At 41.9% G+C, this 24417-nt stretch overlaps 2 protein-coding genes across 2 annotated transcripts; one reads left to right on the top strand and one right to left on the bottom strand.

The window, feature by feature from the left end:
- Positions 1–42: 42 nt before the first annotated feature.
- notchl (notch receptor, like) lies at positions 43–13996 on the bottom strand. The gene is made up of 15 exons (XM_018700074.2): positions 13771–13996; positions 12567–12674; positions 12236–12385; positions 10936–11572; positions 8459–10857; positions 7138–7282; positions 6685–7017; positions 6067–6287; positions 4682–5006; positions 3789–3964; positions 3502–3563; positions 3030–3153; positions 1693–1790; positions 1276–1608; positions 43–1172 (listed from the first exon to the last, which is right to left on the bottom strand). The coding sequence occupies exons 5-15, from the start codon at positions 8508–8510 to the stop codon at positions 849–851; spliced, it is 2193 nt and encodes a 730-aa protein (XP_018555590.1). The 5' UTR covers positions 8511–10857; positions 10936–11572; positions 12236–12385; positions 12567–12674; positions 13771–13996; the 3' UTR covers positions 43–848.
- Positions 13997–15579: 1583 nt separating this feature from the next.
- tap1 (transporter 1, ATP-binding cassette, sub-family B (MDR/TAP)) lies at positions 15580–23896 on the top strand. Its single transcript, XM_018700102.2, is given in 14 exon segments — positions 15580–15748; positions 16174–16506; positions 17651–17701; positions 17703–17883; positions 18036–18150; positions 18945–19075; positions 19240–19445; positions 19519–19716; positions 20029–20157; positions 20273–20467; positions 20561–20734; positions 21405–21564; positions 22248–22384; positions 22474–23896. Coding segments are annotated over 13 exon segments (2229 nt in total). The 5' UTR covers positions 15580–15748; positions 16174–16185; the 3' UTR covers positions 22705–23896.
- Positions 23897–24417: the final 521 nt, after the last annotated feature.

Below are 24417 nucleotides of genomic sequence, written 5' to 3'. Positions count from 1 at the left end.
ACTAGGATGTAAAAAGATTTAAAAACAAATTAAAAATCTGTATTGGTTGCATGAAAAGTCACTTTATTGCATGCATCGACAGGATTCTTCTCAGGATTTCTCCTTCAATATTTCTGCAATAATCAGAATGCAACCTGTTACACGACGAGACCACGTGAATACAGTGTAGTTCAGTCTCCACATTCATCTCGTTTGACTGGCATTCACGTCAAACATGTTCTACTGACTGTGCCATGTAACAAAGATTTACAGTTATAACATCATCCCCCTCCGTAGTAAAAAATAGAATAATTTAGGCAAGGCTGAGTGAAAACTGTGTGTGGGTGCTTTGGGCTGGAACATCTCCGTTTGCTGCTACTGTGCATTCATTGGACAGTGGATGTAACAGTAAGTAATCTGACGGGTCAGGTGACGACCAACAGATGCAAACTGGACATCTCCAGAATTTCACTAAATCAAGGTTGGACTCCTTCCAGCTGAGGGCCAAAGCCTTCTGCTCTGCATTGAGATTTATACAATAAGTCTGTTGCCAAACTAAAACTCAGTGCCCCTCTGTCAGCGCAGCTTTATTAAACCATCATCATAGTCACATCCTCTTCAGTGCTACCTTTTACAGGCTGAATGGAGAGGCAGCTGAAATTTCATTCCTCGTTCCTCTTCTCTACAAGGCTGTTTGTGTGGCGTCAGTAGTGTTGTTTGACCTCTCACCTCTAGATTTCTGCTCTGTATTCGTCAAACTCATCGCCGCTTGTTCGGCTCTGCTGGGATTGTCGCCGTTAGCAACTTGCTGGCGATCTGATTGGGCCGTGGCATCTGTGGGAGGTGAAACAACGACTCTTTCTATGGGCTCATTGGCTGTTCTGTCTGTCACGATAAGATAATTGGGCTCCGGCTGGTGAGCGCTGGAGCGGCGCTGCAGTGCATGCTGGGTGCAGGAGAAGGAACGCTGCCGAGGGGCCGGCTGGGGCGACAGGAAGTGAGGTGTCGCAGCTCTGGGGACTTCCTGATGCCTGTCGCGGTCCTCGTCTTCTGAGGTCACCTCCTGTAAGGTGCTGATTGGCCGAGGGGAGCGGCCCATAACTCTTGGAGGGACCAGCGCTGTTGCTGATTGGTTGAGCTGCGGCCGCCAGTTCTGAGGGGAGGGGTACTGCACTCTGTTCATCGACCAATCGCTGGCAAGAGAAGAAAGTCATCATGATATTAGACTGAAATCTTCAAAATGTTTCTGAATTATAAGGACCTTACTATAAAGTATTATCACATGTGAAACCTTACTTCTGTGGTGGTGGGGTCATATCTCGATGCCCTATCGATCCCGGAGAAGGAGGCACTTCTTCCAGGCAGGCCTTGTGATCCGACCCATGGCGAGTACATCAGAGCGCGCTCCTCCCACAGCATGTCGTTGGCCGTGTCGACGGGAACAGGCCCTCTCTGAATCTGGTGAGCCAGCAGGAGCTCCAGGACCTGGTGACGCATGCCCTCTCTGGCCACGTCGATCGGCCGACGCCCCCTGCGGTCGTGCAGCTCGAGGTTGGCACCGTGAAGGAGGAGAAGTCTGGCGGTGTCATAGCAACCGTGGAGGGCGGAAAGGAAGAGCGGTGTCTCGCCCTAGCAGAGAGGTAATCATAAATATGGCATACGACAGAGATGTTTTAAGGATATTTAATCCAACTTCTGACTTTGAGAGCTCACCTTGTTGTCTTGCAGGTCCACAGCGGCCCCATAGCGTATGAGGGTCCTTGTTAAGGAGAGGTGGTTTACTGAGCATGCCCAGTGCAGGGCTGATCTCCCTGAGAGAGACAGTGTGAGTGGAGGTGAGGGGGAAGAAGGGAGGGAGTAAGTCAGCCAATGAACAACCATTACACAACAGAGTCGAGCCCAGGTGGTGAAGAGAGGGAAGAATGAAGGGAAGGGAAGTGGAGATGAACCGCTTCAGCCGAAGAGAGGGGACATAAACGCAGAAAACACAGGAGGTTTAGAGGGACAGAGGTTTAAGAGACGGCAAAAGCAAGAAGGAGAGGGATGAGCCACAAAGTTAATATGTCCATCGACCAGAGTTTGAGCTCTACAGCACATTAACTTTGTTCTGAGTCAGAGGAGGGCAGCAGGGGAGCTGGAGAAGGAGAAAGAGAGGCAGAGATGGAAGCCATGGAGAGGAGAGGAGAGGATAGGACGGGAGTGGAGGGACACAAAAAGAGGACGTGAGAGAGACGGGGTAAGTTACACCAGTTACTCAACCCCTCAGTGTACAGGTGTCAGAAAATAATGTCTGTACGTGTTATTTTTCTCCAAGGTGAGCGTTAACCCATTCATGCATGGCATTCAAACATGGCAGGTAAAATTAAGTCATTTTCATCAGCAGCGCTGGGGCTGCGGCTCGACGGATGGCAGTGCAACTAACTGGATGAACTGCCATGAAAATGACGCCCAGTAACTCTGGTAATCTAACTTTTTGTCTAACTTTTTATGTTGTTGTTTTCAGCAACCTGTCTCAAAAAATCTTGGATGGATTATAATGAAATACAGTCCAGACATTCATGTCCCCATCAGGGTGAACTGTAGCAACCTTGCTGATCCCTTAGCCTTTCCTCTAGCGCCATCATCAGGTCAAGATTTTAATTGGTCCAATATTTTTTGACCAAATACTCTGAGAGCTAAAACATCAGCATGTTGCTGTTGGCACTTAGCTTAATGTAGCTTCACAGAGCCATTAACTGAATGTAGATTTGAACATTTACAACCAGTTCATGCATGAAGGGGCTAAAGCAGAATTTGTCAGTCTCTGCTCCTGACCTCAGTGATGACGTAATATTTGCAGGAAAATGGTTGGATCTTATTGTGAACTGCACAGGCAATGATGGAACTGCATTTGCACATAATTCCTTGTTGTGAACTATAGTTTAAATATCATTGACTACAGTTCTTGGCACCAAGAATTACATGCAAATACTATTTGCTCGAGGTTTGTGGTTGAGTCCGACTTTCAGGTATCAAACTACTTATGAGTAACTTTGACAGGGATGCATTACCAGTGTGATCAGTGTTGTTAACTGGTACTCCTGCTCGCAGCAGCTCCAAAACCACTCTGTCCAGCCCGCTACGCACGGCTCGGATCAGAACCACTGATCCATCTGGGCCACACCACTCTGCCGACTGCAAAGACAATCAATGCATGATGAATGTAAACCTCCTATGATATATATACATGTATATTATACAGTCTATACAAACAAAAACAGTTAACAAACACAGGACTTGAGACTAATGGAGGTAACTAAAACAAGCAAAAGCAAGAAAACAACAACAAAAAAATCAGGACAGACACTGAAACAGCTCAGTCAGATAAATGTTCCTAAATTCTAAGAACATGAACATGTCCTAATTTACATAAAGACATGGGAGAGAAATAAAATAGATACAGCATCAATGGTATTTATAAGTCCTCCGTAACACTGACTGCTTCACAACAGGGATGAAATAAAATCAGAAGAGAGGACAGACCTGCTGAGGAGGACTGAGCAGAGGAGGAGGCATGGCGTTTCTCTCCCATCCTCTAGGTGGAGCTAAGGGAGACCAAAAATCATTTTAAAGATGAACATGCACAAATACTACGTATGGAGGGATATGTACAGTTTCCATGCAGTCGTTCAAGTCTCAGACTGTAACTCACAGTATCTTACACCGTGTGTGTAACCAAATCTTTCAAACTGAGGTGATTAATCTGTTGTTGTAGGAGTTAGGGGTGAGCGAGTGAGTGAGTGGATGACTTAATGACTGAAAACCCTTACGCTGTATGGGTCTGCGGGACGGTGGGGGTCCATTTCGGTAGTGTTTTTGCTCCTGGGTCCTGTGGTCACAGATGGTGGCGTCTTCCTGACGTCTGGAACATCTCGCACTGATGTCCTCCATTGAACTCTGGGTAAAGTCTGTGTCACTTCCTATATCCTGGTCTCTTTTGAGAGGCCTGAAAACAGAAGCACAGTTTTTTATGTTGCATATTAAGATTCTGCTGTGGCCCTGTGGTCTTTTCCTGTCTTTTTTATTTTGACTTATGAGCCTCCAAAGAGCTGTGCAGCATACCCAAACAATATTTTTTGTCTTTAAGAATCATGCCAGGGATATTTACTGCTTCAGCAATGAGTTAGATGGTTCAAAAATGTTATATCTCCTAAAAGATGTTTATGCCATTGTATATAGAGACAGGAAACAAGTAGAGAAAGAGGAGGGTGGTGACATGCAACAAAGGTTTCCTGCTGCAATCAGACTGGGAGTTGCAGTTACAGGATACGTGTCCTCGACTTACAAAAGATAAATGAATAACCACAACTGTTGTTGCTGAATTTTCATTTAAGTAATGAATCAAAATGAATCACTAAATCATGAATGTTCACCATGACAGGAAGATTAACATTAAATCATACATGCCATGGACAAAAGGGTTGAGACTTGGCCTTTTGTTTGTATGTTGTAAGACAGTTTATGAATAATTTCACTTTTCAGCAGCTTCTGTTCCCCTGCTGCTGTGAAACTGGAGAGGAGAGTTCAAGGACAAATAGCGATATTCATATGTTGTAAAAACTACACAGAATGAACTCTCACTTGTTTTAGAATAAACCATATTCGTCTGCATGACATCATTCCCCCAGCAGACAAAACATCCTCTCAAGCCGTCTCCCCTCACCGCATTCGAATGGCGTCCTCGCCCAGTGGTTCCCTCCTCCTCTTCTTCTCCGCTTCCTTGGCTTTCTTCTTTTTCCTCAGGCTGATCTTGTCTTTCTCCCTGCTGGATCTGACCCGCTGTTCTTGGTGGGCCGCATGTGGTGCCCAGGACTTGGCTTTGCCGTCGTTCTCAGTGACTGTAGGCCGGTGTCTCACCCTGCCGTTGCTCTCCCTCTCCGCCCGCCGCTGCCTCACCCTCCTCACCACCAGGAACACGACCAGGGGCAGCAGCAGCAGCAGGCTGATTGCTAGTGCAACAACGGCCCATAACCACACAGGGTTCGGCTCTTTGACAGAAAAAAAAGAACGTTGAATAATTTTTGTTTTGGCTACATTTTATGGATAAAATAAAACATAATTTATCTGAAACAAAGTCATTTTCCTCACTTCCTTTTTAGTTAATATAAATTCTAAATTCTAATTCTTTTACAAAAAATACTATTGTAACTATTTATGTTGTAATGCTGTGATAGATTTCTGTGAGATTCATCTTCTTGTACGTCTGTTTTGGGATCTGTAAGTTTGCTCTGCCACCAAATGTGGTGTCTTGCTGGGAGCAGGTGGTGGTGATGCTTGCCTGCCAAGAGATACAGCCATTGTTGTGTTTACAGTACAAGATGTTATTGTATCGACTCTACAGTGAGTCACTGTTGGTCTAACTTCAGTAGAAGAAAAGAAGTGATTGAACTGGAGCATAAAGCAACATTAGTATTTATTTGGAGTCGTGCAATATAAGTTCAATATTTTCTGTTTTCATTTCCACAAACTCCTGAAGGAAATATCTCAGTGTTGACGTTCACTAGCTAATGTTGTCAGTCTGTGGTTTAGTGTCGGACAGGTAGCACACAGTGGATTTATTGGAGCAGTTTGAACTGGAAACAGCTGCCCGGCACAGCTGGAAACAAAGCTGATGAGCAAGTTGAGAGTGAACCAATACAGTAAAATTGAGGAATGAAAGAAGCTCTACAGAAATGTGGGAACTTCAGAGTTGTGTGATTAAACTAATTGCTAAAATAAATAATACAGATGAGTGCAGCTTTGAACAAATATACAAATTTCATATTAGAAATATATTGTTGCTTTGTGTTCTCAGCATCTAAATCCCTGTTTGCTGATTGATGTATTATTTGCCATTTTTGGTTTGTACATACAGTTCCTCTCTACATCTGAGAGATAAATTGTGTGAACAAATGCGAGACACTGCAGCAGTGACGAACACATGCACACACTGGAAAAGGAAAGGTGTTTTATAGTGTTTTGTTTGGATGAAATTCAAAGCTGGATGTGTGTGTGTGTGTATGTGTGTGTGTTCAGCATCCATACGGGAGACAGGACATGTGAGCCTACCTTTGATTTCCTCTAACGGCGTTTCCTCGTCTCTGCTTCCTATTTCCTCTCGGACACCTCTAATACTGATGACGGCCTTCAGCTCTGGGAGTGCGGGGAACGAGGTGGGCTTCAGTAACATTACAGCACGTAGGAAACTGGCTGCCATGGTGGCGTAGGGGAAACAGGTAGTGGATGAATGGGAACACGGCCTGTTGTCCACTTGGAGGAAAAGGAGGGAGCTTGGAAAGCAATAGAGGAGGAAACAGGATGGAAGAGGAAGTACATCATTTTTGAGGTCAGATGCTTGCCAATTAAAATCTTTCTAAAATATGAAACATGCACTAATGTGAAAAGACCTATTAAAACATTTGCCATTAGCAAAAAGTTCTAAAAATCAATAAAAACCTACTAGTTATTGGGTTCAATTCAGACTTGCTTGCTGTACTTAATGGAGTTCCCCAGGGTGCTGTGTTTGGCCTACTTTTACTTTGACGTTACATAAATTATTTAGGTTTTTACTGTGCAATGATATAAACTATAAACATAAACTACAATCTCAGCTCAATTAACTCTGATACACCTACACTCAGTATTTGTGACACTCCTAATTATAATCCCATTTCACTCAGCACGTACCCATTTGAGTCAGATGGTGTTGCCTGAGCCAGCAGGTCGGCAAGCTGCTGAGGGTCAAAATCAAACAGTTTCCTGTTGGTGGCGAGGGGGGTGGATCCTCTCAGCTTGAGTGGTGACTGGAGGAGGACGCTGAGCGCCCAGAGCAAGGAGCTGTTGGAGAAGGTGCCACGTTCCAGTGGGATGTTAGTGTGAAGGATCAGGGTGCCTTTAGCCCATTGAGGGCTCTGGCGTGTGAAGCAGTCGCTGCCGTCCCATCCACAGGGGGCACTGTTGCATCCTTGGCCGCAGTGGGAGTCGGCGTAGTGATCGCGACAGTACTTGATGTGGTCCGGACTGAAAGTCATGATGGGGAGGGATGGAAGGATATAAAGAAAGACAAAATTATTAGACAAAACAATCTTGACTTAAAGTCTCCTTGTTAGTCCTATGGAGATGACAACAAAGGTGTTTTACTTGCAGTGGCCCCTGTCCTTAAGGCAATCGAAGCCGTCTCTGAGACACTCAGGCTCCACACATTCTGTGTTACAAGACCCGTCTCCGAACTTGTCCTTACAATTTCTGCTGACTGGACACTGACCCCACGGATCACCAGATGCAGCTGTGGAGACAAACACAGATCGATGCAAAAAAGGGCAGATTTTGGTACAGAAGTTTTCACACCTGTTGTGGACTGTACACAAAAACACATGTACTGTACTTGAGACCACCTTCACTTGAGACTTTGGGGTCAAGTGTACCTGGATCCAGACACTGGTTTGCCAGTCAAAGACCGTAACTCCTACTGCCTGAATTTTTATACTGTGAGAGACTAGAGACTCTGCTGAATGTAGTGATATAAATTATTTGTTTGTGGTGTCAAAAACTAAAAAACTAAATTAAAGCAAATTTAAGTGTTGTTTCACACCAATAAAGAAAACTGTGCATTATTTCAGCAGCGCTTGTGGGTTTTTTTTTCAAACTCCTTGAGCCTGATATTATACAGTAATTAAACTGACCATGTAAACTGTTTTCACAAGTGTTTTATCGCAAGACCAGCTCACCCACATATTGAAACCACTCATTGTTTCAGAGCATTAGCAACTATTCATAACAATGCAGGTCAAGCCATGAAAGGTGGGTCCTGATACGGCCCGTTAAAGGGAACAGGAAACGGGGCTGACATAAACAGGAAGTTTCCAGGAGAAGCGAATAGCAACAGGAAATGGAGTGGGCTGGGGACTTGATAAAGGTCGAAGGTCGTCACCGTGGCGATGAGGAATGTGATGGAGTTGGACAATGGGGTTGGCAGGTGTGTGCGAGAACATAAAATCAGAGCAGAAAAAAAAGCGTGGACAATAGAGCTGAAATTAGACATGTTAAGTGTTTTACACATTCGTTTCACTTGATCAGCAAAGAGGGACTTCCTGGTGCGGAGGGAATGAAAATATAAATCCTTATACTTACATAAATACAAATGTATGAGATAGAAATATTAAAACAACGTAAGTAAGGAAATTAAGCTGTTAATATAAACTGTTAAGTAAAAAGGACAATAAAAAAGACATACGCTATGATAAAAAAACAAGTCTATTCCAAAATATTGTTAGTTATTTTCAAGAAATTAATTATTCGGCATCATATTGTTCAGTGAAAATACTTGGCGTCAGTGTGAACAAGTAATTTTATAATGTAAACCACATTAACACGTCACTTTTTTCAAACCGGTTGTAAGATTCGGTTTGATGATGTGGGTGAAAGAGAAATAAATCTGTTGAGAACAGAGTGGCTGACTCACCTCGACTTGTCCAGCTCAGTCCCAGCAGAAGAAACATCCTCAGAGCCCACATCTTCAGGCTGTTCAGGTCACCAGCTGTGGGGCCTTATTTCTTCTCTCACTCAGCAGTCCAGTCCGGCTGTTTGGGTAAACCTGCCTCTGATCTGCAGGAGCTCAGGCTGTGACTCACAGCGTTTTCACACTGTCTGATTCCCTGCTGCTCACAGCGAACAGTTAACTCTGAGTGAAGTCGCCCAAGTCCATCACCGCCACCACCAACACCTTCTAACACCACCCAGCCTACTTTGTACACTCGCGTTTTTCTTTTTTTTTTTCAGAGGCCCTGCGGATATCTGGACAACTTCCTGCCACTGTGTGGAGAAGAATAGGAGGGCGATAACCCTATGTACGTGTGTCTGTGTGTGTGCGCTTTTGTGGCTCTTACTGTGAACTGTTGGAAGAGCCGTTACTTTGTGGTGTGCAGAAAGCTTCAGTGTGTGAGGGGACAGTGTAGTTTGAATTTGACCTTTTCAAACAAGTGTAGAAGCACGTGCACACACATCTGTTTTGTCCAGCTGCTGAGTCCAGAAAACTTGACTGTGAATTCCTATGATAGGACTTGTCAAGAAAGGTTTAGATCTACCCACTCCCGGCGCCAAAAGAAAGGATGTAAGATGCACAGTTTTAATGAATTATTTAGAAATCAGTATAATGTGAGCACTATAATCATTGTACTATGTGTGTGTGTGAATGTAATACATGAAAAATCATATGACACTGTGACTAAGCAAAAACGGTAAGACTATGACATGACTGTAAAGTACCAGAGAGCCGTGCCAGCCTTAGAAAAAGGGAAGTTTGGTGGCACACTGTAAGATTTGCACGAGAGTATGAAAATCATCAAATGTGATTTAAACAGTTGATTGTGACTCAAAGTATAAAAGTTAAAGAATAATTGTACTAATAATATTACTAAAAGTAATGATTAATTGTATCAATGGTAACTAAGGATAAGAATGATTGTAAGAAGCGGTATGGAGGATGGATGCGGTCACTATTGGTAAGTATTTAAAGCCAAAAAGGGATTGCAACATGACATCGCCAGACCGGAGGGATTGTAACACAGCATAGCCAGAACTGGCACTACCAAAAATGGTTTGGTGAAAGAAGTCAGAGAGGGAGGGATAGAGAGCTGGCTAAGACCAGATAAAAAGGTGATGTACAAGACAACTTATTCGGACTCTTCGCTGACCATCGGTGGATCATCACCTAAGAAGACCCCTGTATGTAGTGCTTAAATAATTCCACTTAAGTGAAACAACTGTTAAGCTGCATAAAGACATCTTGATTGCTTCAGACAGTGTGAGATTATCAAGATCATTAAGTACAGTTTTGGCAAAGTCTTGGCATCAAACTTTCCACAACGTGTATGTGATCATATTGAAGGTAATGGAGGAATACACAACTCATATTAACACAGCGGTGAACTCCAACATAGATCCTTTCCTACTGGTTACCCATTTTCTCTGGCCCTGGAGCTCCTCTTTCCATGCAGTATTCCTCCCAAAGCTCATTAAACAAGTTTCCCGTCGCACCAAAAGTACAACCTTGATCCTTTTTGGGGTCACACAATCCCAAATCCATCTTTTTAAATACAGCACAGAAAACCTGCCGAGAGAGCGGTGTAGTCTTCCTCTCTAAGCAGTGGTTGTAGTAGTGCCTATACACCTCAGACATGTTTGAGAAGACTGGCTCCAGATACAACTTGGAGATGGACGTCCCGCAGCAGTAAGAGGGCACTTTGGGTAAACTCTCCAGAAACTCCTTCAGGACAACATGCTCCAAGGCTTTACGAGACTTCCTCTGCGTTTGCTTCTTAGTGTTTTCCTCTGAATTCCCATTCTGGGTTGAATTTTGTGCCCAGTTAAGCACTGACCACTCTCCGATCCCCAAAGTGGACAGGAACATCTTTTTGCAAACTTGTTTTCTGTCCCCGTCGGCTATCAAATGGTATCGCATCGAGACAGATCTTCTCGACTGTGTCCACGGCGCTCGGGTTCTTTCCACTGGGTCACAGTCGACTAGTCCGGCCACATAGATCTTCCTCTGAGCCCAGTTCATGCACTGCCAGAAACTAGTGAACAGGTCGCTCCTCGTTTCCTCACTGAAGTCAGCACAGAAGCGGTTAGAGGCCCTTTTGCAAGCACTGGACGTGCATCTCTGTCCCATTGTCCTCTGAGCTTTGGTTATGGTCATACCATCTTTCTTACGTTTGCTAACGTAAGGTTTGCCCTCCATCCTCAGTTGCTTCTGTCGATTTTGCTTCCATGTTAGGGGCTTGGCAACTCTGGATTTCTTTCTGGCTGGCCCCTCCGGTTCTGGTGCTCTGTTTTTGTCTTTGTCATTGGAATTTACTTGTTCTGCAAAAAACAGGGAAATGTCATAAATAGGGAGTTCAAATATCTGAAGCTGAAAAAGACTAAAGAAAAAACACTCACCCTGATTGACTTCCACAGTATTACTGACTGCAGAGGGAGTAGGATTCTGCTGTGGGCACTGAGGGACAGCCAGCCTCTTTTCTAATTTGTTTTCACTTGATTCAGTCTTTTTTGTTACTCCTCTCTGCACCCAGTTGAGCACAGACCACTCTCCTATCCCCAGAGTGGACAAGAACATGTTCTTACAGACTTGTTTCCTTTTGCCCTCCACCATCAGGTGATACCGGAGTGAAACCGATCTCCTCGACTGTGATCCCACCGCTCGAGATCTTTCCACAGGGTCACGGTCAACTTGTCCTGCTACATAGAGTTTCCTCTGAGCCCAGTTCATGTGCTGCCAGAACTCAGTCAAACACCTTCGTCCTGGCCTCCTCATCGATCTCATTGCAAAGCCTGTTGGATGCCTTTTTGCATGCGTTCGAAGTGCACCTTGATCCCATTGTTCTCGGCTGCTTTGTCACAATCTCGCCGTCTTTTTTTCGTTTGCTCACGTATGCCTTTCCCTCCATCCTCAGCTGTTTCTGCTTGTTTTGCTTCCACTTTGATGGATCTGTGATTTTGGCTTTGGGTGTTTTTCTGGAGGCCCCTGTCTTATCCAAAGTAGTGCTTCCATTTTTAGCAGCTGTATTAAAAAGTGCTGCAAAAAACACAAGAAACAGCTGGATTAATTATTGATCTGGAATACAAAGGCTCCGTCACAAATTCAACATTTTCAAATGAGTAATTGAGGCAGTTATGCAAACTGATTTGTACAGAATATTTCAGTAATGTCAGGATTCATTTCTGAGGAAGATTGAGCAATGTTATTTCCAGCTCTAATGACACATGCCACCTCCTACACAAACACAACCCTCTGATTTTGCCTGAACCTTGATAAACTTACAGCAAAGTTAAGTTTGTTTTTTAAATATATACTGTATATAATCTAGGTGAATATTAAACATGATAAAATAGGAAGAAAGTGAGGGAAACAGGAACCACATTCTGATTTTTATATGCTTTTCAAAAATAATGATAGAAGGAGTACTGGATTAATATTAGATATTCATGCTTGAATTTATGCATTATGAATTTATATTTACGCATCTAAAAATAAAAAACTGTCCAGAGCAGGATATGAGTTAGAATTTACAAGCTGCACATGGTTACAGTTTTATGCACTGGTGGGAAGTAACTATGTACATTTATTTGCTAACTTTAGTTAGCAGTTTCTGAGCAGATTCTTTTCCTCAAATCATCCAGTCTAACCCTACTTGTACATGTCACAATAAAACCAGGCCCTCACCACGCTGTTACTTACTGGTGTCAGCACCCAGAGGCACCGGGCTCTGTAAAGGAAACTGGGAAAACATCTGCGGCTCTGCTCTGATCACCGAGTGCGACCTTTTTTTGGACGGTCCATCTTTATCCATGTCAGATTTTCTGCTTGCATCAGAGACATGTAGGTGATCTAGACAGAGTAGCACACATACAGTACATCTTGTTATGCACGGTCACATTAACCTCCTGATGATACCCCAGGGTGAACCATTATGGTTCCTGTCCCCTATTGCCCTCAAGCTATACATGGCAGATTCATTATTTCCCCAGGCACCCAGATCCCAACAGTTAAACCCTGAGCTCATACCCACCTGGTGGGATGTGGTGCAGCCCAAAAGTCTCAGTGACTGTGGGTCTGTGGACAGGGGGGTCATTGCCGGGTTTGGGATGGAGACCAATATCCTCCATTGCTGCAATGGCTAAACATGAGAAAGAGGTCATTGATGTTTTGTGCATCAGGTAAAATACAAGTATGCTTTTCATTCATGGTTAGCATTCAGGCTGTTTGGCTCTTTAGATTATAATGCTAAAGTTAGCTTCAACAGTTCTGGAGAAACCAGACAACACTGGACCAGGTCTAGATTAAAAACCACTGTGCTTAGACTTATCAAATCTGAACTAAATTAGCAAGAAGAATGTTTACAACATTGTGTAAAACTTTAAAAAATCAAAAAAATTGTCTTTAGAGTCTATATGGTTATCTAGTCCAGATGTGACCAGTCTCACTGGTTTTTGTCTAGACCTGGTCTGAGAAAAACTGAGAAAAAATCACCAAAATGACTCTTTTCCTGCTTTCACAAACAAAATATAGGTTTCACAAACAGTGGTTTAAATGATCTGAAGACTCTTCCTGTTAATCTAGTCCAGATTTGACAAGTCTAAATAAGTGGTTTTTGATCTAGAAGTGGTCTAAATGGGGGGAAAACACAGGGAAATCTTCGTTTTTCATTTTCATTTACCTTCTCTGGGATAATCTAGACTAGATCTGACAGGTAAATCTAGTGGTTTTTGATCTGGAAAAACTGGTCTGATGTGGTCTAGATGTGGAAGAAGGTAAAATTAACACTTTTTTTTTCCAGCTTTCGCAAATAAAGTTGAAGTTTTTGAATAAGATGTGTGAAGGTTTTGAATAAGATGTCTAACACCTTTCACAACAGTGGATCAAATAAGAATTGCTCTCTTACTTTGGCTATTTGAGTTTGCTGTATAGATGCTGAATCGTTAGCTGACTTCAGGCTCGTATTTAGACCCTCAACCGAAGCGAAACACACTGTTCATCCCTTTTTAACAGTAGGCAACAAAACCATGTGTCCAAATCCAGATGTTTTTGTCGCTTACGTAGAAGTAGGCGTTGCAGGGCCTGGCATTCATCGAAAAGGTAGGTCAGGCGGCAATGGTGGTCGTCATAGACATTTCTCTAACATTATATGTGGCTAATTCCTAGTCACTCTTCATGCAGGCTGAACTACGACAAGCCCTTTAAAATGACACGTAGTATTTGAGGTGTTTGCTTACATAGTGTTATACATTTGAAAACGTCTCGTAGACCCGTCGGTTCCATCCAGACCAGATCACAAGTTTTACCCGCTGCCGGTTGTTTACTCCATCACGGCTCTGGCACTGAAGCCCGGCATCTTGTCAGCTCAGTTTTCAGCTCCTCAGCTTTTTTATTTTCAGAAATATTTTTTTAAGTGTCGGAGCTGGGGAGACTCACAGGCAGCTGCCATGTCGGAGCATGCGCACTGGAGACCGAGGTATAAATCAGTTTACGGTTAATCATTTAGAAATACTACTACCACCACTGATAATAATAATAATAATAATAAGACATCTGAAATGGGACAAGTGGCTCATTTTTTTTAAAGAGACTCTCTGGTTTAATCTTTACCTGTTGTATTAATCTTAGATCTATCACTCAAGTAAAGTATAAGGACCTCAAAATTGTAATCTTCCATTTAATGAATAAAGATATCTTTCACAACGGATTGAATTTTCAAAACATGTTCTAAGTATTAGTGATTTATGGTGGTTGCTTAAAATAGTCAGAACATTTATAGCTGTGCTCATCCCATTCTTTGAACATGAAAGCAGGGGAGAGGAAGGAAGCTTTCATGGAGTTCAAAGTGTCTGTTGGGGGCCTCATTATTGATGAATGTATTCATTATTTAATGTCATAACATACTAAAACAAATACCAGTTAAGATGGCCAAATTTCTCATTTGGTCAGACCAGCAGTTCCAAACCCAAACATATTCAGTTTAAAACAGAGAAAAACAACAACAACAACAACAAAACGTTTGTTCTATTTCTGCAAGAAAACATTTAAATGATGATTTGATTGTCAAAATAATTGCAGATTAATTTTCTGCAGGACTGACTTATTTATTGAGTGATTCTGTTCAATTCAGTTCACCAGAGCCCAATTTCCTGTACTCAGGTGGTGATTACAATACAGTAACTTTCCTGTAGAGTTATCTATATTGCATGTCAGTTTTTTTTAATTTGAACACTAATTATTATTTTACCAGTTGATAGTAACTTGCAACTTGAGCAATGTTTGTATAATATACAGAAAACAGAGACCTCCAGACAAACAGACAGATATAATTTTATTTAACATGCAATTCAAATAACAAAAGAAAAATTACTTTAGCAAATTACTTTATTAGGGTTAATAAATCTTAAAAGTGAACAAATATTAGCTCATAAAATATAGTAAAACCCATATGACAACATAAAAACACAAAAGATGACATAATGCTTGCATACTAACTGCCCTGAATACAGGACTTTAACTTGTAATGGAGTATGTATTGCAACATGACCATTATTACTATTTGTATGGCCAGTATTACTATTTATTTGGCAGTCTAAATTGTTATGTTAAGGAGAAAAATATTCATAGTATTAGGATAAATTGTAAAGTGGAAGTTTTATAATAAGCCCCCACGGATTTTTACTTCATACATGATGATGATGATGATGATGATGATGATTATTATTATTATTATTATTATTATTAGTAGTAGTAGTAGTAGTAGTAGTAGTAGTGTTTCATGTGATAGTAGCAGTTCCAGCTTCTCGCCACACGATGTCGCTGTTGGACTGTTTGGGTCACCGTCACTACACAGATCATATTACCATTGTACTATATTATATGCAACATACTTTACATTATCGGTGTTTTTAAAATAAGTTTATGCAAGCAGGATTTAAATAAACACGACGTTACTTCCAGCAAATCCCTCGTTCTTCTTCGGCCGCCATTGTGGCGAAATTTAGGGGACTTTCCGTCCGTTGTAAACGAATATAATTAGTTAACGTACTTTCGGTTTCAGTCTAGGCTCGGTTGACGCCTGGTCAGGCTGCCGGTGTCAGGAGTTAGGTTACTAAATTGTTAATTCAATTAGTAAGGGATAATATCGGAGTCTTTACAAGCTCTAGGCGAATATAAAACATCTGCTGTTACAAACTTGGTGCGTCGAGAGGAAACGTAAGTTGGATTTAAACGGCTGTAACGATAGACGTTAAACTTGGCTAGCTAACTAAATTAGCATAGACTGTTTCTTTATATTAGGAATAGTAATGTTGTAGTTTTGAGTGTTTCGCTATTTCTTTCGTGTATGTGTGTGTTTGTGTGTGTGTTATTGTGGTAGGGTTACAGTCACACCGTTTCAAAGAAATCAGCAGTGCAGGCGAAAATGAAAGTAATTGCAGAATACCATCTGCAGCAAACAGAAAGTATGAGACAACCAAGGGCATATAAATGCAAACTATAAGCCTGGTTTATATATTTACAGTAATAGAGAGGAGAAAATATGTAGCTTTGTATTCTACAGTTATGTTTTGAGAGCTTATGTAAACCCTGACCTCCTGTGTTGATTTGACTCTGACCCTGACTGTCACCTGTGTCTGCAGAACCTGTGCACTATGCAGAAAATGAGCTACTTCTTCCCCCTGCTCTTCATGTGCATGGATGTGTGTGTGGTGCACGCCATCCGCCTGGCCCACTTCTCACCCCTGCTCCTCTCCCATCCCTTCCTCACCCTGTGGGGAGGAGGGTTGATCCGGGCCTGCCTCCTCGCCTTCCTCACCTTCACCTACCCCGGAAGTGTGCCGTGGATGAGCAGCTTCGAGGGGCTCCAGAGCTTGGGGGTCCTTTGCTTCCACTTCCCGGTGTACACCACTCTCCTCTGGGTCCTGGGGCAGTCCACAGTGGAGCAGGTGTGGGGCTGGCACTCATGGGAAAGGGTAGGTTGCTGTGTTTTTATGCTGGTTGTGTTTTAAACCACAATTTGTTGCAGGATAATTCACACTAACACGGTAGAAGACACACGTTTTTAGGTATGTTAGCGGCCCATGATGCTTTGTGGCTCTGGCGTAAAAGTCAGAGATGCTAGACTTCCTGTTCAGCTGCAAAAGAACGAGAGGAATGATAAACAAACATGGATATCCTTAAAGATAATGATGTGAAAGAACAGAGATGGTGGGTGGGCACTGTAGATGGTGGAGAGTAGCTAAGTACATTAACTCACTCAGTTTAGAGAGAAGTATTGTATTTTTGCTGCTCTATGTTTATCAGGCAACTACTGTTATTAGCTACTTTGCATATTAAGATTTACATATAAAAACCTGTGATGAGGCAAAAGAGGAAGCAAAAAGTATGATTTTGAACTTAAAGTACTTTTACTTGTAACATTTACATTCCACTTTTAATTCCACATTCACTTTTTCCACTTTTCCACTTTTAGATCTGTAGATCTCATTAAAAGATAATGATTGATGCCTTGTGAGTGTTCTTCAATGATTTCTTATTTAATCTAGTCAGTAGTCAAAGCCTGGAAGTATTCAGTTAGATAGGACATGAAACAGAGAATCTGATGTTTGCATTTGTGAAACAGTGACTAAAAGTATTGGAAAATTATTCCACACGTGGTTAATCTGCTATAACGTGTTTGCATTTTTTCAGTTTCTTATGTTTAGTGTGAATCCAGATGTATTAAGCTACTGTGACTTCCTCCAGTGTTATTTGTTCTAGAGAGAAGTGATATTAAGTTACTTGATTTGTGTATTTGTCTCATTGTTTTTTGTGAAACAAGATTTTACAGCCAGGCACAGGAGGATCACATTACTTATTATGGTTAAGATTTAATTGGCACCGAATCTGGGACAGGAGCAAGACTGAAACCAAAACCAAACGAGTACTGAAGAGCACAAGGAATCCCCTGTTTGAGAAATGTTGTGTACTTTGTGGACACACAAACCAGTGTCTGGAAACAGAAAGCTATTAGTTATTTTAATGCATCTTCTATTAATCCTAACATTTGTCAGAGTTGTCTGAAGCAGTGTGTGTTTTTTCTGTATTCCTGTATTAAACCTGCTGCTTGTTTTGCAGGTGCTGCAGGGTTATATTGTGACGGCAGTGGCCTGGCTCTACTGGAGCCGCTTATGTGTCATCTCTGTTGCTCTCCTGGGGTCGATACATCTCATCCCTGTTCACGAGGACGATGCCCTCTGAGAAGCCCAAAGAGGACACCGGTGCCTCTCTGAAGAGACTGATGGGATACATGCTGCCCTACGTCTGGCGTTTTGTCGCTGTGCTGTCTCTCGTGGTTCTCTCTTCTTATGGTGAGTGAGCATCAGCTGTAGGCTATTAACATCCAGTTATATCTGCACTCCTCTCACTCTGCTGACTCTTTAGGTCAATGCAACAGTAATTATACTAACAGTCTTTCTTCACCAGAGATCAATATTGTGATAATGTAATCCTCTGATCTCAGGTGAGATGGCGATTCCTCAGTACACTGGCCGTGTGGCTGACTGGATCATAAATGAAGAAGCACCTGATGCATTCACAGAGGCCATCACAGTCATGACGCTAATGACCATCGGCAGGTAATGTAGCCTTTGTGACAAAATACTTCCAGCATCACTGGTTCTAAGAAATATCAGAAATATAATTGTAAAATACAGATTTTTGTTAAGGTTTTTTTCCTAATTAAACTTTTTATTTTAAGAACAGGTTATAAATGTTGTCATCATGCTACTGGTCTCTGTCATCATACCAAAGACAAAAAGAAAACCAAATGAATTAATTAAACAAACACCAATACTCATGAATTCTCACATCCACCTTCATGGTTCTATACTCATATACATACACCCAAGCGAGTAAGCAAATTAAAAATAAATAAATGTAATTAAATACATTTGGATGTATGTTTATCTGCACCTGTATGCAGACACTAGATTTTTGTTATGTTTAAAGTCTTCAAATATTACAGTGTCTCTGATCTTGAGCTCCTTTCTTTTACTGTTTCAGGTGAAGGTTTTAATAAGTGTATTTTATACTGCATTCAGATCAAGTTTACCTACAGTAAAATGATATTGTAATCTTCAGCTTTAGTGGTGCAGTTTGTAGTTTTAAACCCTAAAAGTAACTGAGCTTTTTGCCATATTTTGTTTGTTTTTTTCACATGGATTTTCAGTTTTGCAGATAATAACACGTACAAATCACTCAACTCTGGGTTTAGAGAGAAAATGTAGACATGTTTCTCTTTAATGATAACTTTCAATGAAAACTATTCTCCATTTGAAAAGCTGAAGTAGGAGGTAGCAGTGTAGTAATATCCTTGTACTGATATTCTCTGAGGTTTACACTGTAATATGTCCTCTGTTGTATGTTTCAGTGCTGTGCTTGAGTTTATATGTGACCTCACATACAACGTCACTATGAGCCTCATACACACCTCAGTGCAGGGGGAAGTTTTCCAGGCTGTGCTGAAACAGGAGATTGCTTTCTTTGATGCCACTTCAACAGGTAAATCATGTACACATGTCGTATAAAATAGGTCACCGTGAATAAATCCTAAACCTATTTTTCCTTGCAGTTACAGATAAAAAAAGAAACACAGATTAATTATCCAGATGTTGAACATAAGCTGTAATTCCTCTGAGGAGACTAATGCACAACTCTTACCTCAGGTGAACTGGTGTCCCGCATTACCACGGATACCAACGATATGAGCGAGGCGCTGAGCGAGAAACTAAGTCTCGTCATGTGGTACACAGCACGTTTTGGCTTCCTCTTGTTCTTCATGGTGAGCCAGTCGTGGAAAATGACCCTGCTCACTTGCATGGGACTGCCCATCATCTGGGTCATACCTGAACTCACCGGACACTTCCACCAGGTAAAGATGGGTTCCCCCAAAGTTTCCCATATTTTTCAAGGAGAGATCTTATATTATTATATCCCTGTTTCAGACAATGGCTGCAAAGGTTCAGGAGTCACTGGCCAAGGCAAACCAAGTGGCAACAGAGACCTTCTCCTGCATGAAGACGGTGAGGAGTTTTGCCAACGAGGACGGTGAGACAGAGAGGTACAGACGGCGGCTGGAGGACACTTACGCCCTTAACAAAAAGGAAGCAGTAGCCTATGCAGCCTCTACCTGGGCCAGCAGTGTGAGTTGAATACTAAGCTGTGTCATAAAGTATCTGCAGTTACTATATTTTCACTGTATTTCACAGTGGGAGTTAAGCCAAGGAATAATTGCATGTAGTGTCTGCAGTGTCACCTAGAGATTGCTGACTACATTGTATAGATGAAATTTGCCTTTGAGACTCTTATGCTCTGTGTACGTATGCAAGTCCATTAATTTCTTAAACTGATATGGGTAGCATGCTAGCTGTGTAACATACAGAGTGCTCTCTAGTCTGTACTTTAACACAATAAGGCGTATGATGTTCTATAAGCTACTTTGTGTGTTCCCCCAGATGACCACTCTGGCCCTGAAGGTGTGTATTCTGTACTACGGAGGGACTCTTGTGACCAGAGGGGCCGTTAGCAGTGGAGACCTGGTGTCATTCGTCCTCTATGAGCTGCAGTTTGCCTCTGCAGTTGAGGTGAGCCGCAGGCCAAGAAGCAGCTAGCTGTTTCCTTCACAGTATCTCACAGTCATATCAATGATTAAGTGTCTAGTTTTACTCGACCTTCACTAGGCTACTGCTTCTCTTCCAGGCTGTCATGCGCTATTACCCAGAAGTGAAGAAGGCAATCGGTGCCTCTGAGAAGATCTTTGAGTATTTGGATCGGAAACCTCAAATACCCCCAGATGGCACTTTGGCCCCTGAAAATCTTAAGGGACACATTCAGTTCAAAAACGTTAGATTTTCCTATTCTGGCAAGACGGATGAAAACAGTCTTGTGCTTAAGGTATGTATGTATTTATGTTAATCTCCTGTGCATTTATTATATTTCTGATTAAAATGATTTCAATCACATTAAGACATTCCTCGCTTCCACCAGGATGTGTCTCTGGAGGTGAAGCCAGGCCAAATCACAGCCCTTGTGGGGCTTAACAGATCAGGGAAGTCCACCTGTGTCAAGCTGCTGGAGAGATTTTACCAGCCCCTAGCAGGGGAGATCCTACTGGATGGGAAACCACTGAATGACTACAAAGACCAGTACCTGCATGACAAGGTGGGTGGTTAACACTGGCAATGTGTAACTGATCATTTTTGCATGTTGCATGGGGAAAGAGCTGACACTGACATGTAATTTGACTCAAACTGAGCAGAATAGTAGGACGTTTTGCAGGTTCTGCTCTCCTCATTCTCTAGTGATCAAGTTAATGTCTGAACATGTGTCATTTATAACACAGGAGAGATCTATTTTTAAAAATTCCTTTATTACCAAGAAAACAACAACAACAGTAAAGACAACAAGGACATTTCCTTTGGGATGCTGAGGATGGTTTGCAGTATTCCACTCTCAAACCTTTCTGAGCTGGGAATTAGCTACTTTAACTACTGTTCTCTTTATTTGAACATACAGATGAAAAAAGACATAATAAGCCACAGCCAGAGTGGATGAGGTGCAGACACCCTGAGGGGTTTATTAAACTGTCACACTGCAAAAATTGACTTAAATCCAAGAGTAATGGCAAATATGTAAGTGAATTGTGCAGCTGGGGCCAGGACATGAAAATGAAATTAAAGTAGCCCAGAGCTGTAGAGGAATGAAAATATAGGGAAGGTGAATCACAGTTCACTGAAATGTTCCACTCTCTCACTGTAAACCATTCTCAGAGTCAGCTGTGACAGTTACGCAGCTGCTGACGTCTCTTCCTCTTCATCCTGTTGGTTTATAGATTGCCGTGGTGAGCCAGGATTGTGTGCTGTTTGCTCGCTCTGTGCGTGAGAACATCAAGTACGGCTGCAAGGATGCCTCTGATGAGGAGATGTTCAGGGCTGCCAAGCTGGCCAGTGCCCACGAGTTCATCTTGGAACTGCCGAATCAATACGACACAGGTTGGTCTTTTAACTTTCTGGAAGAATTTAATTTTAGTCGGGTATCTACAGGTCTTTAAAAGTTTTAAAAAGTACAGAACTTAGTCTTGAATTTAATTTACAAAAGTCTTAAATATTTTCTCTTGCCTTGCAGAGAGAGTAATATTAGTTATAAAATGTTTTTGTATCAGACTACAGGCTGTCAGCAGATGTTAGAAACAAAAATACAAGTGGGATGCTTGTGACAGTGGATTGTGTTCACAGGAGGTTTAAGTCTGCACTTACACAGCTACAGCAAGCACGGTCTCTATTGCTAACTACTGTAACTAGTTTTAGCAAAAACTCTATAAAATAAAATGCTATAATGAGTTTTAATTGGTTAATCCATCAGTTTTCTGCCAGGGTTGTCCCAAAGGTTCGCCCCAGGCCCACATAATTGTTATATACTACTGACAAGTACAATAGTAAATCATTCTGAGCTATACTGTCCCCGCTGGTAACTCAGTTGCATTCTATGTGGTATTAAGAAAGTCTTAATAACTTTGTGAACCCTGCAGAAACCAACAGTAGTGGAGGGGCTGATGAATTTAATTAAGTGCTTTTGAAACCAACAGCACTTTGGCTTTGTGGTCTTGTCTAATGCAAAAGACAGTTACTCTTCTCCCAGTACGTACTGTACAATAACAGTATGTTTTGTTGCTTAGATGCTGGGGAGAAGGGAGGGCAGGTATCTGGTGGCCAAAAGCAGCGCATCGCCATCGCTAGAGCTTTAATCAGATGTCCCAAAATCCTGATACTGGACAATGCCACCAGTGACTTGGACACAGAGAATGAATACCAGGTAGGAAAAAGTCTTGTTTCTCAGTTTTTTGCTCATGATTTTACTCATATTTTCTACATGTAACACCAAGTCACAATTGCACTTCACAGGTCCACCAAGCTTTGCTGAACCAGACCAACAACTGCTCCGTGCTGCTCATATCCAACAAGATGAGTGCCATAGAAAAGGCCAACCATATAATTGTCCTCAGTGAGGGGATGGTAAAGGAGGAGGGCAGTCACGACGAGTTGCTGAAGAAAGAAGGCCTTTATGCTGAACTGGTGAAAAAGCAGAACATGGGCTTCTGTCGTAAAGAAGAGGAGGGAAATGATGCACTGTGATATGTCCGGTGGCTTCTCTCGAGCTGGAGAAGTCGAGTTACAGTAGGGTTGCGGGTTAAAAGTCTGGACTTAAAGTGTCAAAACTCCTGCCACATTGTTACTATAACAACTTTACTGTGAGACTACACTTTAAACCACATGTATTGGTAGAGTTTTGACCCTTTAAGGTCATTTCCCTTTTCCATGCTCCTTGGAAGTAGGCGAAACTGTTTCAGAAATTCCTACTTTAGAATTCCAGACTTTAAAAATAGAAGTGCCCTTGAATCAGCAGCCCCTGAGCAAGGCGTCAAACCCCCACCTGCTCCAGGACGAACAGGCCTACCTGGACAAGGCAAGATATGGATAAAATCCTCAACACATCCACAGTACATTTGACTTTATATTGTGATATGGATATATATCACAACACAGTAACAGACGTCAGACAGGAATGTCTGTTTCTGACGAATTCAGCAATTAAACACATGGTGCACAAATTATAGAGTCAGTATAGCCACAAAGCAGTTCTACGCATTGATTTGCAATATTTCCCACAATGGTCTGATGTAACTGAGGATACAGTATGAAAGGGATAGCTACCATGTTTTAAATGGTATGGCAAAATTGTAATTGTTCCACTGAATATATCATCATATCAGCAACAGAGTTTGCCTTTCATCCACGCACTTATGGTAGGGAGCTACCATACAAGGTGCTGGTCTAACCTTTGATATTTGGGGTTTCCTCCTGTCCAAGGAGGCTCCGACATGCTGACATGAGGAGCTTTACGTACTGTGTAGAAGATAATTTATGATAATTGTGCGCTCCATTGCTTCATACGTGTTGCAAATGTAGATGTGGAAGAGATGAAGCAGCTAGAGATATTTCATATTGCACTATTTAAGATGAGTGTTTTTTAATGTCATGGCTGTATCTATTTTTTTTACAGTATTTGTCAGATGTTTTGTCTTTTCCGTACTTTTCCCCATACTGATTGAGAACCTGGACATTAGTCATCACACATCTTCATCCTGGACTCCACCAAACTACTGAATTCATCCTCACTCCACCACAATAGTTTTTATGATGTGATTATTTTGCTCATTCCTAACTCTCATTTTTCTGAATAGCATGAAGGGACTTCATCTGTAATTTAATCTGTTTGTACTTTGTTTTCCAGCCTGCAGTTGCAACAATAAATCTTTTGAATTAATGAATTAGTCATTTAACTTTTCTTGTCTGCCACTTTTTGAGCATCATCTTTACAAGAGAAAAACTTCTAGTCATGGCTGCTCTTCCACTTTCGTGTTATGGAAAGATAATAATTTTTGCACACAACTTGTTGCAGATGAGAGTTGCTACTTTCTGCTTCTATTGGATTTTTTTTTCAAGCATGCCTACCCTGGCAGAAGTAATTTTGGGCAGTCACACAACGTTTTGATTTTACTTGCACTTAAATGAGCAGTCCACATGTGAGGGTCAGTTTATTATTAACTGTTAGCTGCCTCTCAGTTCTCCTGTGATGAAATAATACCACTTCGCTTTATATTTTCTATGTAATCCAGGTAATCCGGGGGTATTTCAATAGGCAGAGAGGACCTGCATCAGCAACCCAGATACTGCAGATAACATAAACACATCATAACACCATTCCCTGCAGACAGAAAGACGTTAGCCTGTAAGAAATAAAGCCGTATGTGTGGATAATTTTAAGCGTAAACCTAAAAAATAAGC

Source organism: Lates calcarifer, linkage group LG15 (assembly GCF_001640805.2).
Source record: "Lates calcarifer isolate ASB-BC8 linkage group LG15, TLL_Latcal_v3, whole genome shotgun sequence".
Lineage (NCBI taxonomy): Eukaryota > Metazoa > Chordata > Actinopteri > Centropomidae > Lates > Lates calcarifer.
The sequence above is the reverse complement of the archived record's forward strand: the minus strand, read 5'-3'. Positions and strand labels throughout refer to the sequence as shown.

What these genes read in the sequence shown, in the direction of transcription:
- notchl (XM_018700074.2), bottom strand. Translation starts at nt 8,510, where the DNA reads ATGTGGGCTCTGAGGATGTTTCTTCTGCTGGGACTGAGCTGGACAAGT. An exon ending in TGGACCTGCAAGACAACAAG is followed by an intron (nt 1,609 to 1,692) that starts GTGAGCTCTCAA and finishes CCTCTCTGCTAG; the next exon opens with GGCGAGACACCGCTCTTCCT. An exon ending in ATGACCCCACCACCACAGAA is followed by an intron (nt 1,173 to 1,275) that starts GTAAGGTTTCAC and finishes TTCTCTTGCCAG; the next exon opens with CGATTGGTCGATGAACAGAG.